The 17,682-nt window shown below is 39.9% G+C and overlaps 1 protein-coding gene across 2 annotated transcripts; it reads left to right on the top strand.

Annotated features, from left to right (window-relative positions):
* Positions 1-598: 598 nt before the first annotated feature.
* wipf2b (WAS/WASL interacting protein family, member 2b) lies at positions 599-15,992 on the top strand. Of its 2 annotated transcripts, none has more exons than XM_066674572.1 (8): positions 599-633; positions 2,890-2,999; positions 3,392-3,524; positions 7,353-7,484; positions 8,428-9,030; positions 9,896-10,096; positions 10,255-10,356; positions 11,207-15,992. In XM_066674572.1, exons 2-8 carry the CDS (start codon positions 2,955-2,957, stop codon positions 11,245-11,247), a joined length of 1,257 nt encoding a protein of 418 aa, XP_066530669.1. In that variant the 5' UTR covers positions 599-633; positions 2,890-2,954; the 3' UTR covers positions 11,248-15,992. The 2 variants fall into 2 exon arrangements, with proteins under 2 accessions (XP_066530669.1, XP_066530671.1); XM_066674574.1 differs by having other exon boundaries at positions 615-726.
* Positions 15,993-17,682: the final 1,690 nt, after the last annotated feature.

The raw sequence follows: 17,682 nt of genomic DNA, 5'->3' as shown, positions 1-17,682 counted from the left end.
TCATTTGTTCACTTTCTTCCACCATGAGTGGCAGCATACACAGGTTATAGGGAGTGTTTTCACACTCTGTTGTTCAAACAACAGTCTTCCCCCAAGCATCAAGGTTATAGACCTGTAATAAAATGACAGAAAAGAGAAAAACAGCTCTGAAATACCCTAAAACAAAGCAACAATAATAAGAGAATAAGTATAAAATGTTATGAAATTAACGGCTTTTCAACAATTTAAAAGTACAGACAAATTTCCAAAGGACTGTTTGTAGTATAAAACACATTATTATTTATCCCATATAAACTTTTGTAAAATAAATTTCTGACATAAGAAAAACGTTGTCTTGTACGGTTTTAATTTTTTTTTAAATAATGATTATTAGAAATAAAATAAATGAAACCAAAGAAAGGTTTAAGCTTCTATTTAGCTACTTTATTAATGTTTAAAATGTTATGAAAATGGTTTTGAATACATGTAATTATTTAGGCCATTTAACGGTCTTTATTTGTTATTGTTTTATAATCTATAGTTGTGGTGAATGTCTGTGGGCATTTATGTATGGCACTTTAAGGTGGGCCGGGTTTTCTCTGTGTAATTGCAGTGATTTCTCACGGGAGGCAGAGACGGGGATAACGCTGAACTGTGAGGCTATTTTTCACATTTCATTATTTACTGTTTATTAAACCTACAGAGTGTTTACAGATCGCTGTGAATGTTTAGTGATTACAAAAGACGGTAATATAATTATTGTTATTCAGACCATCCATATATTGAAGATATGTAGTCATTTTCTTACGTTTTCTTTCACAAATTCTACGTTCCACCTTAAATTCTGCAGCAATTGCGTGCTTGCGACGTAATGTAGCTAGCTAACTGCTGCAGCATTTAAGGTGGAACGTATAATTTCAAAACCACTTAAGACAATATGTTAAATTAAAGTGTTTTTGCACTTAAACTCGGTACTGACAAACTCGTTTAAACTTTAATATGCGTTAATACGCTTCAAAATGTTTAATAATACTGAATCCATGCCATGGGCCTGCTAAATTATCTTAGCCACTATGCTAACTTAACGGTAAAATGTCCTAAATTATATGTTATAGAAACACTATAAACACCGTAAAATGCTTCATTTAAAATGAATTATTTTGTACAACATTATCAGGCACCAGAATCGGTTTGTGAAGTTAAATCAACCCTTAACCTAGTGAGGTAGATAACTCTGTTAGGCCGAGATTGTGTGGATACATTTTTCCTTTTATATAATTCATAGAAAGAAATTTCGATAATGTATGACTTAGTGTTTTTTACTGAAGGTTTTTAAAAATATTACTGTTAGTAAATGTAATGTATTAGTGTATATATTATTAATTTCAAATACTAGACATACAAACTACATTATGAATGGTTTTCAAATTTTATGGTGCGATTTGTATTTTAAATATATTTAATAACATTTGCTCTTTAACACCTATTAATTGCTGATATATTTAGATTTGATTGATTTGTCAGAATCAGAAGTATGGCAAGTGACATTGTAAATGCAGTAGGATATATGTGTATATGCGCTAAAATATATATAAAGAGTAACATACAGAGGACTGTGGTCTGTAATTGTAGAAAAAAAGTGGAGCTTATTATAAAATTGACACAGATTGTAAAAACAAGGTGGCGTCTTTAATGATATGGCTGACTATGCTGATACAGTTAACATCCCTTTTAGCTCAAGCTTTGCATGATTATTTTTGTCTCATGTTCACCTGCATTCTACACTTTTCTGAATGGGAATGTGGTGGTGTGAAGTGGTTGATTACAGAGATACTGGTCTCTCCATTTAATTCACAAGTGATGAATGGAACCAGGTGTATTAATATGCAACATTAAATTACCTCTCCACCTCATCTGAATAGTGTTAGGATGATGATGATGATGTTCGACAAATATTTATTTATCACATAGCGTCCTGTGCGTCCCTCTTCACCAAGAATGGGCTTTAAAAATACAGCCTTCTCCAAACTATAGTCAGACTAGGGCTGGGCAATTTAATCTAAAATTAATCGAAATTGAAATTCAGAATTTCTAATCATGTAATCTATGGCCAGACAATTAATCAAAAATTTGCTGTCGACATTCACTATTTCTAATCAATGTAATATTACCTGTATTGATTATTTCTGTTTTTATTTTAATTATCTTCATCCTTTTTTATTAATTATGATAGCATGCCTTACCATGTGTTGCCACATGATTCTGCCACATGGAAGCAACATGGAGGAGAACATAAATACCAAGTGACTCGAGCAGCTCATACAAAAGAAAAATGCTACAGCTGTCATTTGGACACATTTTGACTTTAATAAGATGACACTGAACATAAAGAAGTCAAATGTAAACAATGACAAAGAAAAAAACTAAAGCAACTAAAGTTAATCCCCCAGTCCGTTTAACACGATATGAATATGAACAGTGCATGGCTCAGAGAAAGAGACATACCAGCAACATTAAGAAAACAAAATATCCCAGCTTTAATCCTGGGTTATATTTACAGTACAAGCCTCATCAGTAAACTGTGAGGGAAACAACACTGAAAACACAAAATAATTGTTCATTAATCATATTCCAGGTAAAACTCAGATAATCGTGTAATTGATTTGTAATTATATCATCTAGCACTTGGTCAGACATTAGCCATGTTTCAACTTCCATTTACTGTCATCACTCTTTTGAGTAGCTTTTAGAAGAGGAGAATGTGTGGTTCCGTTTATTTCCACTTGACTATTTTGACTCTGGAGTTTTCTCTAGAACCAGAAGACGCTCCATCACTGTGTTGATTTCTCAAATTTTTTTTTCCCAGTGATGAAGATCGTACCCTGATGTACGTTTTTGTCTGTGTTACAGGTGTTTATCTCCATGAATTGGTGACTGTTTCAGTGCTCTTCTCCACACACTGAAGGCAGTTCAGGATGCCCATCCCTCCCCCTCCCCCTCCACCCCCAACCTTCAGCCAGGTGAGTAATACGCCAGTACATCACGTCACGTCACAGGAGCATTACAGAGCACGAAAGGAAATGTGAATAGAGCATTACCTCGAGCATTATCACTGTCAGGTTCAAAGGGTTCGAGAGATTCTATGGGTTTTATACATTCTCAGGTCACACAACTTTATTATATAATTACTTTAATTACACTCTTGGTGCCCAGCTTTGTGTTCGATCAGCAGCAACGATCCACACTCTTTCTTGCTTCATTCATCTAGACAGTACAGTTTGATATTGTATTAGTACAGAAACTTGAATGCATCTAAGCCACACTGTGTTTCAAATCATTAAGAAGTACAAGTGCAGAAAAAGATGAACTTGCGTTTTTTTAATGTATATTAACTGTATTTATTTGTTTGTAGGCGAACACCACTCCTCCGAAACTGTCTCGAGATGAAGCCAAGGGCAGAGGTGCCTTACTCACTGATATCTGTAAAGGAACAAAGCTGAAGAAGGTCACTGAGGTTAATGACAGGAGTGCTCCCATAATCGAGAGTAAGAGTCAAAACTCGCTGCATTTCACACAGCTCTTTATTTACACCAGCTCTCAGTTTTCATATTTCATACACGCTCCACAAACAGAGGCCTGGGAGCAAAATAACGGAGAGTGTTAATCAGGAGTGTATTACTCTGTGCTTCAGTGACAGACTCTGCTCTCCTGAGAAGACACTACATACTGGAATACTGCTGTATGGATTTAATGGCTTTCAGTGTTGTTGGGTGATTAGTTCTGATGAGTTCTAGTTCTTCAAGTTGACCCAAATGTTTTGGATGAAGCTTCATCTCTCCAAAGAATGCAGTCCTTCTGCTCCACAGCCCAGTAAAGGAAGGTGTTCTGGAGCTTGTTTATGGCAAGGAGTTAAGAAGAACTGCTACCGTTACAGTATATTGCCAAAAGTATTCGCTCGTCTCCCATCTCTCTCACAAACACACACACACACACACACACACACATGAACTTGAGTGATGCCCTATTCTTAATTCATAGGGTTTAATGTGATGTCTGCCCACCCTTTGCAGCTATAATAGTTTCACCTCTGCTGGGAAGGCCTTCTAAAAGGTTTAGGAGTGTGTTTAAGGCAATTTTTGAACATTCTTCCATTAGTGCATTAGTGAAGACAGACACGGATGTTGGACGAGGTCTGCCTCACAATCTCTACTCTAATTCATCCCAAAGGTTTTCTATCGGGTCAGGACTCAAGTTCTTCCACACCAGACTCACTCATCAATGTATTTACAGATCTTGCTTTGTGCACTGGTGCACACTCATGTTGGAGCAGGACAGGGCCATCCCCAAACAGTTCCCACAAATTTGGGAGCATGAAATTGTTCAAAATCTCTTGGCATGCTGAAGCATTAAGTGTTCCTTTCACTGGAAATAAGGGGCAGAGCCCAACTCCTGAAAAACAAACCCCATACCATAATCCACCTACCTCCAAATTTTACATTTGGCACAATGCAGTCAGGCAAGTACCGTTCTCCTGGCAACTGCCAAACCCAGACTTATCCATCGGCTTGCCAGAGGAGAAGTGTGGTTTGCCACTCCAGAGAACATGTCTTGAGTGCTCTAGAGTCCTATGGAATATTTAGTAGTGAGGAAATTTTCACGACTGGATTTGTTGCACAGGTGTCATCCTATCACAGTACCACGCTGGAATTCACTGAGTGCCTGAGAGTGACCCACTTTTGCAAATGTTTGTAGAAGCATTCTCAATGCCTAGGTGCTTTGTTTTGTACACCTGTGGCCATGGAAGTGACTGGAACATCTGAATTCAATTGTTTTGGACCAGTGAGTCAATATTTTTGGCAATAGAGTGCACAGTTATCTTATGCCGCATATTGCTAGCTTGGGTTAAGTTGCTTTGACTTACCAGCTCATTAGGGAACTCGATATCAGTAATGCCACAAGCTAGAAGCTAACACTACTCGGAATTACTGGCCTATTAAAGAGCTCCATATCAGTAATGCTACATTCTACATAATAAAGCTCAATTTCTGCTTCTTCGTCAGACCTACGCTGTAAGCAGTGCATAGGTACCATGTGTCTACATATATTACTCTGTTGCCCGAAGTTTATTTCCCAGAAATGTGAGTGCGCGGCATGTCGACGCAGACCACAGCGACTGTAATTAGTTCGCCGTTGGACGATAATAGATCAAGTTCAGGAGAAATAATGAGGAAAAAATTAACTCCTCAATAATACAGAGCAAGATATTTTTCTAATATCAGTTTAGGCGTCATGGAATGAAGAGGTGGAAGAACTTAAGGGATAAAACATTCCCTCCACAAAAACACTGGCTACCAGGAGTGAGGACCCCAGTGGAAAACATATGCAAGAGTTGTTTTTTCATTATTTTCTGGCAAAGCATGTTCAATATGTCCCATATAGATGTACTCTCTACATAATGCACTTCACAGGTTATAAAACTAATAATACTACAACCAGACAATGCATTAAATGTTAGACAGGGAGAGCTGAAGCATAAGCACATTTTCTTTCATTCATTCATTCATTATCTGTAACCGCTTATCCAGTTCAGGGTCGCGGTGGGTCCAGAGCCTACCTGGAATCATGGGGCACAAGGCAGGAATACACCCTGGAGGGGGCGCCAGTCCTTCACAGGGCAACACGCACTCACACATTCACTCACACACTCACACCTACGGACACTTTTGAGTTGACAATCCACCTACCAACGTGTGCTTTTGGACTGTGGGAGGAAACCGGAGCACCTGGAGGAAACCCACGCAGACACAGAGAGAACACACCACACTCCTCACAGACAGTGACCTGGAGGAAACCCACGTGGACACAGGGAGAACACACCACACTCCTCACAGTCACACGGAGCAGGAATCAAACCCACAACCTCCAGGTCCCTATAGCTGTGTGACGGCGACACCTACCTGCTGTGCCACCGTGTTGCCATAAGCACATTTTTAAATGTTTAAATGATGTGAAACACAATGCATATCTGAGTGCAGAAACTGTTATCTTGTACCTGCATTGTGCACAAGATTTGGAGGAGTAATTATGCATTGTTGTTAATGGCATTTGAGATTCAGCCATAGTGTTTTTTGCAGCGTAATTGCAACAGGGATGTCATAAAAATCTTCACTCAGATGTGTATTGTGTATCAGATAATTTAAATATTTATACTGGGCTTATGCTTCAGTATTAGTCAGTAGTCAGGAGAGGATGTGCTTCACCTATTCTGAATTAAAATAAATGTAAAGAGATATGACCTTTTTTTTACAACAAATCTCTGATCTGTTATAAATTTAATTTCTCTTTGATTCTGATCATTTTTTTAATGGTCAGAATCTGATTTGTGGAGTTGGGCTGTACACAAGTTCGGATTGTGGAGTTAGTTCCAGGCAAAATGGAGTGAAGTGTGGCGGTCTGCCTCACCTTGGACTGGACAATTCCATTAAAACTGAACTGAACAAAGAAAATAAGTGTGTGCCTGTGACTATTTGTGTGATTATCACCAATATGCTGTTTGTAGACCGCAAATAGACAACAACTTCCCTAGTGTAGGTAGTTTATGTAAAAGATATGTAGGTGTGATGCTGTTCATAAAACTGCAGTGAAAAAAGTAAAAAAAAAAAAAGTAGGCAGCCATTACCTCTTCCTCAGTAACAAAGAGAGAGCCCAAGCACTGACATTGCTCCCCGTTTACAACAAAGTAACACACAACTTTCTCCAGAATGAGAGATGTATGAATTTCATTAAATTAAAAGGTAAGATCATGTGATGTATATTTTCATTTGTGGTATAGGGAATATCTTATTGGCAGCAATTAAGAGGCATCGTTGGCACAGATGTGAGTCGCTCAAATAGGCTACTATTAAAAATGTGTGTTAAAAATGTAATATTAATCAAGAAAAATACCACTGAATAATCAAACCCAATTAGTGAGAATTAAATAATTTAAACTCTTTGGGGTTGATAAATGTGTAAACCAGGTACTGTCTGTCCAGGGCCTCAGCTGTCCTTGACACGACCTTGTCACTGAATTTCAGAGCAACACAAAATTTTTAAACGCTCACAATGACATAGACACAGCGTGGAATCCATGTGGAGTCTTTGCTGTAACCTGTGTCTTTTGGAACCATATTGTTTCCCCCAGGGCACGATGGCAGAGCTTTTCCACAACATTTCTGTCACAGAGAAATCCAGCCACACCCACAACTCCTTATATGGGTATCACAAATGGAACTCCTTATATGGACAAGATACCCACTACAGAATGTCCACACTGCCCACAGCTCCTTCTAATAATGGATATAACCAGTGAATGTTCTTATGTTTTGCCATAGAACCCAAAGGAGGAAATGGGGCTGGAGCCAATAACGTGGGCAGTGTCAATACTGGAGGTGGAGCAAACACTGGAGCTCAGCCAATGGGAGGTTTGTTCCAAGGGGGCGTGCCTAAACTGAGGCCTGTAGGAGGTACATATGCTAAAGAATGATTATTACAGTTACTGTCGTCATATTAATAACAATTAAAATCTGCATTTACGTATTACTTGTGGATATTACATTATTACTGATGGAGTTGTGTCAGTACAGTGCGCTTGTAGAGTTTCGCCCAGCAGCGAGGGTAGCCCAGCCCTTCCCAACCACTACTAATCAACATATATTTGCATATTGTTCAGCCGTTTTTCGTTTTCCATTTTCTATTTGTCAGTGAAAACTTTTTTCAAACTTTGTCCTATCTGTTGTATACTGCAGTTGAAAATGAAAAGCTAAATACATATATTCGTTTTCATTTGGACACTTATTATGCAGTTCATGAAGAAAAAGCAATGCCAAAGTGTGTTTGAATTTTCTTTTTCTCATTAGCCTTTTTATTTTAGACCTGACCATGAAATACCAGCATAGTTTTGAAAGTGAAATCACAAAAAGTAATAATTTAAATTTTGTCAGTGCTGACCCATGTTTGAGTGACAAAAGAAATTGCAAATTAAGCAATTTCATTTCATTTCATTTTATAATTCTGTCAATATATTTGCAGCCTTTTACATTTCATTTTCATTTACCTCCATACTCCATGAGAGTGAAAACACATTCACACTCTAGTGCGTTAATGTACAAGGTGTGGTAACCAAATACACACACACTGACGATGGGAAGCCATCCCAGCATCTTTGGAGCCCTCAGTAATGGCTCTTGAGGGAGGGAAAAGTGCCGTTCTTTCACTTCAGCCATCCTCCTTTGTCCTGCCAGTTTACACTGGTGACTTTTGGTGACTGAAGCCCATTTCTCTAACCTTTTGGCCACAGCTGCTACGGCTCACTCATTAGGGTTTTCTCTTAGCTAAAAATGCTGGTAAAGTTGTGTGTTGTACACAATATATTATTGTGTCAGTGTGTGTTTGTGTGTATTATTCCAGACAGTTCAGCAGCCCGATCAGTGGTGCCTCCCTCCTCCAGCCGCTCTGTAGCCCCTCGTGGCCCAGGTCGTGTTGCTGATGAAGCTGAAGCCCAGCAGGTGTCGCCAGAGAGCACTCGTTCTCAGCGTCCATCTCTGCCGGACCTGTCCCGCAGTCCCAACAGCCCTTCACCGAACATGAAGCACAGCACCTCGGCCCCACCTCCTCCTCCGGCCCCACCACCTGCGGGTCGCCGTGGGAACGCTCCTCCTGCCCCTCCCCGTGAGAAGCCCCTTCCTCCGACCCCAGTTCAGAGGGGGTCATCCCCTGCCCCAGCCCCGCCTGCTCCCCCTCCCGTCAAACCTCCTCCATCACCTGTGGGCGGGCGATCTTCGTCCAGCTCCGCTCCCTCCTCATCCTTAGCCCCGCCCCCTCCTCCGCCCTATCGCCAGCAGCTGTCTGTCACCAATGGCCCCTCCAGCCCCGTCAGTGAGGCTGCTCCCGAACTGCCGCAGAGACACAACTCTCTCAGCAAAAGACACGCCCCCAGAGCCCAGGCTCCACTCCCTCCTCCTTCCCCCACCCCCCACTCTGGCAGGCCGCCGCCCCCCACCCGTGCTGCAGGTCAGTACTTGTTAATGGTGTTAAGATTGCCATTAGTCATTAAAAACAAACAGTCTTTGTGAGTTGGATATTTATTTACATTTAAATTATATTATAATTTTAATAGTGAAATTCAATGTGTAATTATTCATTTTTGCTGCCAAAAAATATTTTTCAAATTTTTTAATTGTTTTGGACTTTTTCTATTTAGTGTGATGCATATGAGATGAAAAATTAAACAGCTTTGAAGCATTTAAATTAACCAGTTAATGCTCACTAACAGGTCACTCAAATTATTCACATGGGTTTACTACAAAATCTATTTAATCTTCTAATATCACTGCGTAATAAGAGAAATCATAATAAAAAAAATAAGATCAGCATTTGCAGGTAAAGTGGATCCATGTAAAACAGCAGCAGGAAGTTTGGCACATCTTCTGTGATATTATTGACTGTTACAAAGCAGAAATCAGATTATTGGAGGACTCCTGTAAACTCAGTTTTCCCATTATCTGACTTCCCATGTGCATGTAAACATGATTACTCACAAAATCTGATTTTGTGGAGTTATTGGGTTATAAAGTGCATGTAACTCATTGCTGCCACCCATGTGAGTGACCTGTCATAAACATGGCTGCTTCAATGTGAGCAACCCACTCTATGGAGCATTAACTGGTTTATTCAGGTACTTCAAGTCTTTTTTTTTATTGCATTGTATTTGATAGAAAAATTTGAAAATATATAAAGTTTCTTAATTTTTGGCTGAAAAAAATCACTGAATGCACCTTTAATTTCACTATTAACTGAATCATAGTATACTTCAGTTTGGCTTTGTCTGAGTGTTAAACAGAGATTTGGTTTTAGTATTGTTTTGTTCTTCTTGTAGCTCCTCCGGTGCCTGGACAGACATCCCGTAACTATCGAGATGCCCCGCCGCCGCCGCCGCCGTACCGGACACACGCTTCCTCAGATCCACCCAGTAGAGGCAAGCCCCCTCCACCCCCTCCCTCCCGCACCCCGGCTGGACCTCCTCCCCCTCCCCCACACCTGCGCAATGGACATGCCTCCAGCCCCCGCAGCTGCGCAGGTGAGTCCTCCACACACACACCTGTACCTGTCCTCTCCTCTCCTTTATCTGTCCTCTGTATGTCCAGATCTGTCTTATACATTTTCACCTGTTCCATTTCTTTGGTCCTTATACTGTCAGTTTCAACCTCTCATTCTCTTCTGTTTTCTTTAATCCAGAGGACTTTGAATCCAAGTATTCTTTCCATCCGCTGGATGACTTTCCCCCTCCAGACGAGTACAGACACTTCACTAAAATATACCCCAGTAAAGCCAACAGAGGTAAGACTCACAAGTGTTCAGTTACACACTCCAATACATACTCACTGTATAGACACACACACACACACACACACACACACACACACACACACACAAACACAGATATTGGGCAGAATTGGATCTTCATACAAAACAGTGAACTGAAACATGGAGCCAAATTTGTCAAGAAATTGTTAACAGAAAATATAAAAATGTTGGAGATGCCCTGCCAGAGTCCAGACCAATGTGAAGGCAAGAAAGCCTTCCAACCCTATAACGTAGCCACATACAGACACTTACTTAAAGTAACACATAAAAAGTACATAAAGTAACTAGTCCCTAATGACTCCTGACTCGATTCATCAGTGAAAAATAAGCTTCTTTCCATCATCATCCAGGCGTGTGATCTCTCTCTGTCTCTCTGTCTCAGTGGGAGTGAGGTTAAAATCCTGGTGTATAACAGAAGAATGTGCAACAAATGTGGGAAACAAATTAAATATATTGACCACATCAAACTTTCTAAGGTGTCAGAAAACACACCTGGGTATATCTGTTTAATTCACACAAGGCGCTTAACTTAACTTTTTTTAATCGATTATAGAATAGAGCTTTTCCATCCCCTTACTCTCAGCTTACTCTTGCTTGACACCGTTACTAAACACTTGACTTATAACTTACATATAACTATACAGACCAAAGTGATATTGCTTCTAGCTTGATCTTTTTTATAGTTTTTAGAGTTTTACACATTTTATTTTTATCAGCTGGAAAAATAACACCACCACAAAAAATGTTCCCTAATGTGAATATTGATATTGATGTATATCCGGTTGTTTTTATTTGGTTTTGTTTGTGTCTGTTTTACCTACAGTGGTGAGAGGGGCTCCTCCTTTGCCGCCGGTGGGAAGGTGAACACTGTGACGCTCATGAGGCAAGATTTACCCAATGTACACACTCACACAAAGACAATCTGACACTAAACTACACACGCCTGCACCTTATTAACACACACCACACACACACACACACACACACAGTCTCCTACTCACTGGAAAACATTACATTAAACCTGGACAAACTCCATCATCTTGAGGAAACACTCCTCAAAGACAAGAGAATGACAGCAGCAGGACGTCCACCTTCAGTGTTTCATTCCTCTATCGGATGGATCAGCCATCGCTTTTTCTCTAATTACTCAACTCCGTTATATACACAGAGCTGTGCAAAAGACAGAAGCCACCCTTTATTTACTTTTGTTAAGCCGTATCAGCCATTAAAGACAAGGCCATCCACCTTTGAGGTCTTTAGAACAATCAAGGGAGGTTTATTTTTACAACACATTTCAGACACCAAGGCTTCTCAATGTGTGCAGCGTTAATAAAAGTAAGAACAACATTTAAGGTGTTGAAGTAAATACAAATAAAGCAACGTTATACTCTGAAATCATCAGCAAAAATATTAATGAATCGGTGGGTTAACGGTGTTGGGATTTAACCTCTAGGAGAGTAATTTAGTCCTAGGTCATTAAAAAAAAGCAGAAATCAAAAACAAAACAACGTGATTTATTTTCACAGTTATATTTGTCATCTACATTTAACATTTAATCTGTGACAGTGAAAACACACACATTAGTGATTAGTGGTAATGAACACACACACACTTGGGGCAGCAGCAGTCACGTCTCTGCCAAAAGAGCAACTTGGCCCCATTTTTCCTTCTGGTCCAGGGGATCAAACACATTTCAGTCTCAGGTCCACTTCTCTTACCCTTAGGCAACAGCTGCTCCCTAATTTACACGTGTCTTTCAAATCGCAATGTTACAGAAGAATATATGTTTAAATTATGTATCTTATTAGTATATAATTATAAATGAATATAATTCATCAGGTTTTGGAAAGCCTTGTCTCCCCTATCATCATTATTCATTACCTGACATAGAAAGACTATCTGCAGAAAAACCAACACCTCGTGCTTAATGTTGGTTGTGACTTAAAATGAAGTAAATAAAAGGTGGTTACTGAGCACAGAACGGGCCGTTTGGCCTCTGTCTGATCTTAAGACTGAACATGGGTCCACACACTTCCTGAAGTAACAAGAAATGCTGTTATTAATGTTAGTATCCTTTATGTTTAACACTAGTTCCCTGAACCCTGTTGGAGCTTGATGCACTGTGAAAAAGACAATGACTGAACGTGGAGGAGTTCTCATTCCTTTCTTTAGATGTTTTATGTGTTTTATTTTGGTTTTGGACATTCCCAGCTTCTCTCAGGATTCAGGCACTTTCCCTCGCAAAGAAAGAGCTGCTTTTAGGACAAAGTTCTGTCCAGAAAGTGTCAAGAGGAACAGGTGAAAGGCAAATGGTTCTGTGTCTGTGAGGATGATACTGTTTGATCAGAAATGGAGGAAAAATTCCCATGTTGCTGTGTATTCTAGTGCTGTGTTTGTACCGTTTTTTGATTTCTGGAGTTTAAGACTGAAAATGTGTTTTAACAAATGGCATCACTCAGCATTACATACGTGTCCCAGTCACTTCAAAGGGTTCTCAATCCTTCGATTAATTCTTTTTACTATTTCAATAATGATCTGTCATTTTCTCTGTATTTTCTTCACTTTATGAAACAGCGGTTATACTGACACCTATTGGCCTGAATGTGTCAGAGATTCTGTGCTAAATTTGTTTTAAACATGGCCATCCCCATTCACCTCAGAGGGATACTCAGATGGGAGTGGTACAGTTCTAAAATGATGGAAACTGAGCATAACCAGTGTGGCTTGTCGGCCCGCTTCATATGAACCTGACACATGGGACGTTAGTGGGTGACTTCGTTATGATTCAGCGTTAACTAACACCATGTTCAAGCACAACATTGCTCACAAATGTGTTTGGTACCACAGCAACTCGGGCTGGAAAAAATGCCAAACAGATGACATAGAAATGGATAATGTGGGGGAGAGGACTCTGTCCAGACTGAGATCCCCCAACTCTCACCTCCTGAGAGAATTATTTTTAGTTTTGGGGAAGGGATATGTCCCCTGAGATATCCTTGGGGAGGTGGATCTGCAATGAAGAAGCTACATATAAACAGCATCCAGACATGCAGCCTGAGCTCATTTAACTGCTTTTAATAAAAAAAAAAATATATATATATATATATATTTTTTTTTTTTTTCTTGTAAGTATTTTTCCTCACCATGTGCAGAACTCAAATCGGTTTTGCGCTGGAAATTGGTCTGAAGAGTTTACGAAACCCTAGTGTCTGTAAATGGCTAATATAACCAAGTGGCTCGGTCTGGTATGCTAGGCTTTCTCTCCCTCTCATTTTCAAGGTTTATAGACAACAAAGAGACCTCCAACCTTTGGTTACAACCTTTGGTTACAAAGTGTGAACCAAGATGTGGATATTGCTCTATTCTGCTCCGTAAGTGGGTAATATTGCTTTATTTTTGCTGTAGATGGAACTGATACTAAATTCAGGAGAGCACTAACTGCTTGAAAGTAAACACACAAAACTGAACAGCTGGATTTCTGTGGAAGTTCAAACAGTGAATAAAAACGTACAGACAAGTTAAACTTGAGCCGCTTACAAACAACAGTTGTTTTTTGTCCTCGAACACACTGTTCCACCTTGATGCTGGGCTTCTGAACATATGCCACATTGTTTCCCCACAATTGTAGATGTTGCCTTTAAAATCATGGATGCTGCGAAGTCAGGGCTGAACAGTAGAGGGACCATTCGACTTGATAGACGTGCTCAGCTCAAAAGCCAGATTCTGTGATGGTGTGAGGGGCATTGGTGCACATGGCGTGGGGGACTTGCACATCTGTGAGCTTATATTCAACAAATAATATATAAATGGTGTCATTAATATATTATTAAGTGATGTCATCTGTTGAAAATGGAAAACACAGCACTAAGGAAATACATCAATAGTCTTATTAATAATGTTTTTTATTCCATTCCTGATGTATGTAGACCACTACACAAGGAGCTTGTCTCAGACCCGTCTTGGGTTTCAGTTAATATTTTTACTTTGCCGAATTGTTTTGAAGAATGCTTTTACTGTGCTTCTCTCCAGTGGAAGAATTCTGAACATCTTCCACATGGTGTGTCACCACAGTGTGGCAAATCTGTTGTTTACTGTTTGTGCTGTTTTATTTTATTATAGAAATGACTCCACACTAAAGATCAGAGAATCAAGGCCTTTACACACTGAACATAGCAGGAGAAAGCTACACAAAAACAGAATATCTGGAAGCATCAAATATAAACACGTTGAGTGGGATGTGTCTCTTGATATATTTGTGTAAATTCACTTGAGGGGGACTTGGATATTGGAGATCTCCATTAAAAATGAGCAACAATAGAAATGATGCAGAGCCTGTGGGTGTGGACAACTTGTGTTAACCAGTTATATTACTATTTAGAGGTGCTTGTCTTTACCCCATCCACTTACAGCACAGTGGATAAAATAATTTCCTGCACGCATTACTCCTGCCCAGATGTTCTGTTAATTATGGCCTGTTAAGGAAGTCATCTCCTTTGTTTCATGTTGATTTTAAGGGAAACAAACACACAACGAGGAAAGAAGTAGATTGCCCTGATTAATGTTGATCTGAATCTGTAATCTCCGTAGAGACCCTGGAACATGAATTATATTTAACTTTGACATTGCTGTTGGAGTAGCCTGCTGACGTTTAACCAGGTCACACACAGCTGGTGAACTTTCTGTTCAGACCAACCCTTTATTGTCTAACGGTTTAGAACAGTCAATTACAGCCATGATTAACGGGTGTCTTTATTCTGTTATTTCTCTGTGTCAAGGCCTTTCCTCTTCTGCAGACACCTTCATTAATGTTACATTGATTTAAAGCTGGAGAGAACAGCCTCAACCTTGGCTCCTGTTAAACGCAGAGAAACAAGCTTAAAAACTGGAGCCAGACCCTGTTTTAGAGTTTGTGTTTTTGTTTGTTAGTCTTTGGGTTGGAGGGTTGGGGGAAGGACAGAAAAACCACACGTGATGTTGAAGAATGCTAATCTTTTCGTCATGTTCTTAACAACATCTCAAACCTGCTTTCGGACCCCTACTACATGAATTATGTGATTAAGGGGGAAGACGACATGTGTCAGGGCCTTCGTTTATAATAATATCATTTCATGGTGCAGAGTTACTGATGCATTCCATCCAACCATTAATAAACAGTTCATAACAGCACATTACTACTGCTACTATTTATCCTCTGTATGCATGTTATAACCCTCCCATTCTCTGCCTTATGCCTCATTGGTACTACATTTTGTATAAAAAATAAATAAATAAAAATTTAACTGCGTAGAGAAAAGACATTAAACTGCATAGAGAAATGTAACAGAAGTCATATAGTGATAGATCTGAGTCTATTTTGTAAAAAGCTTGTAAAATAGAGAAAGCTCTGGAGCAAATGTGAATAAAACTAACTGCTGTGCATCCAAATACTAACGGTGGCTGAGGGAGGGGTCATTTTTCTCTGTGTTTTCCCCTCTTGGCCACCAGGGGGCAGTGTGGCGTTTACAGGAGCTGCACTTCACTCACATTGAGAGAGGCTCCTCCTGCAGTCCACTGCTTTCTGTTCTCTGTGGATCAGACAGTGAATACTCTAATAAAATAATAAAGAGAAAACCTGAGACATGTCTGTCTTTTTTTTTTTGGTCTGGGTAAGGGTAAAATTCAGTTAAACATCTTGTTTTTGTGGTCAACGCGTCATTTACAAATGAGAAATAAATACAAAAATATGAGCTGTTTTGTTTTAGAGGAAAATGTTTTATTGTTCTAGGCTTAATAAACCCTTCCCTGTGTCAGATAAAGGGCAATACAATGTCTTCTGAATTGCTCTTTTTCCCTTCAGTGTAAAATTAGTCAGTGTTTTTACATAAAAATTCCAAATTCAAACTCATTGTGGTGCTCTGCTGAGCTGTGAATAGATGATGGAGCCTCTGTCTGAGCTCAGTGTTGCAGACACTGCACCTTCTCTCTCTCACTCTTCACTCCTCTCTCCCTGTCACTCTCTCTCTCACTCCTCACTCTTCTCCTTGTCACTCTCACCCTTTTTTTTTTCTCCTCACTCCTCTCTCTCCTTGTCTCTCCTCACCCTTTTACTCCGCTCCTTTCTCTCCTTGTCACTCCTCACTCCTCTCTCTCCCTGTCACTCCTCACCCTTCTTTTAGACCTCACTGCTCTCTCTCCTTGTCACTCCTCACTCCTCCCTGTCCTTGTCACTCCTCACTCCTCTCTCCTTGTCACTCCATTCACTTCTATTTACTCCGCATTCTTCACTCTCCTCACTTCCTGTCACTCCTCACACTTCTTTCCCTCCTCACACATCTCTCTTCCTCCCTCTCTTCACTCTTACCTCATTCTCCTTCCCTCTAACTCCTCACTCTTCTCTTACTCCTCTCTCTTGTTTTTCTCTCTCATGCTTCTCTCTCCCTTCTCACTCTCTGAGCAGTTTGGTGTGTTCTCCCTGTGTCTGCATGGGTTTCCTTCAGGTGCTACGGTTTCCTCTCACTGTCCAGGTTGGTAGGTGGATTGGTGACTAGAAAGTGTCCGTATGTGTGAGTGAGTTTGGCCCTGTGAAGGACTGGCGCCCAGTGATTCTGGGTAGGCTCCTGACCCACCTCAACCCTGAACTGGATAAGGGTTACAGACGGTTACAGTAAGTTCGGACAGTGCCTCAGCTATGCCAGCCATGTTAGAATCTCTGATACTCTGTCAACTCTTTTTTTGATGTTTGTCTTGCATCGACAAATAAAAATATCATAGTGTTTCCGTTGTTAAGGGTTTTCAAACGAAACAAACCTGGAACCTTCAACCTAAACTGCCATCTTGTCAAGTGATTTTCAAACCCATTATTTAAAAAGATAATATAGAAGACTTCAGCAGCTCAACAGTCTGTGGTCACATTGGCTTGATTCTGCTGTTCAAACCGTATTCCAAAAAAGTTGGGACACTAAACAAATTGTGAATAAAAACTGAATGCAATGATGTGGAGATGGCAAATGTCAATATTTTATTCGTAATAGAACATGGATGACAGATCAAAAGTTTAATCTGAGTAAATGTAACATTTTAAAGGAAAAATATGTTGATTCAAAATTTCACAGTGTCAACAAATCCCAAAAAAGTTGGGACAAGTAGCAATAAGTGACTGGAAAAAGGAAATTGAGCATATAATGAACAGCTGGAAGACCAATTAACATTAATTAGGTCAATTGACAACATGATTGAGTATAAAAAGAGCTTCTCAGAGTGTCAGTGTCTCTCTGAAGCCAAGATGGTAAGAGGATCACCAATTCTACCATTGTTGAGCAG

Source organism: Hoplias malabaricus, chromosome 6, assembly GCF_029633855.1.
Source record: "Hoplias malabaricus isolate fHopMal1 chromosome 6, fHopMal1.hap1, whole genome shotgun sequence".
NCBI lineage: Eukaryota > Metazoa > Chordata > Actinopteri > Characiformes > Erythrinidae > Hoplias > Hoplias malabaricus.
The sequence above is the reverse complement of the archived record's forward strand: the minus strand, read 5'-3'. Positions and strand labels throughout refer to the sequence as shown.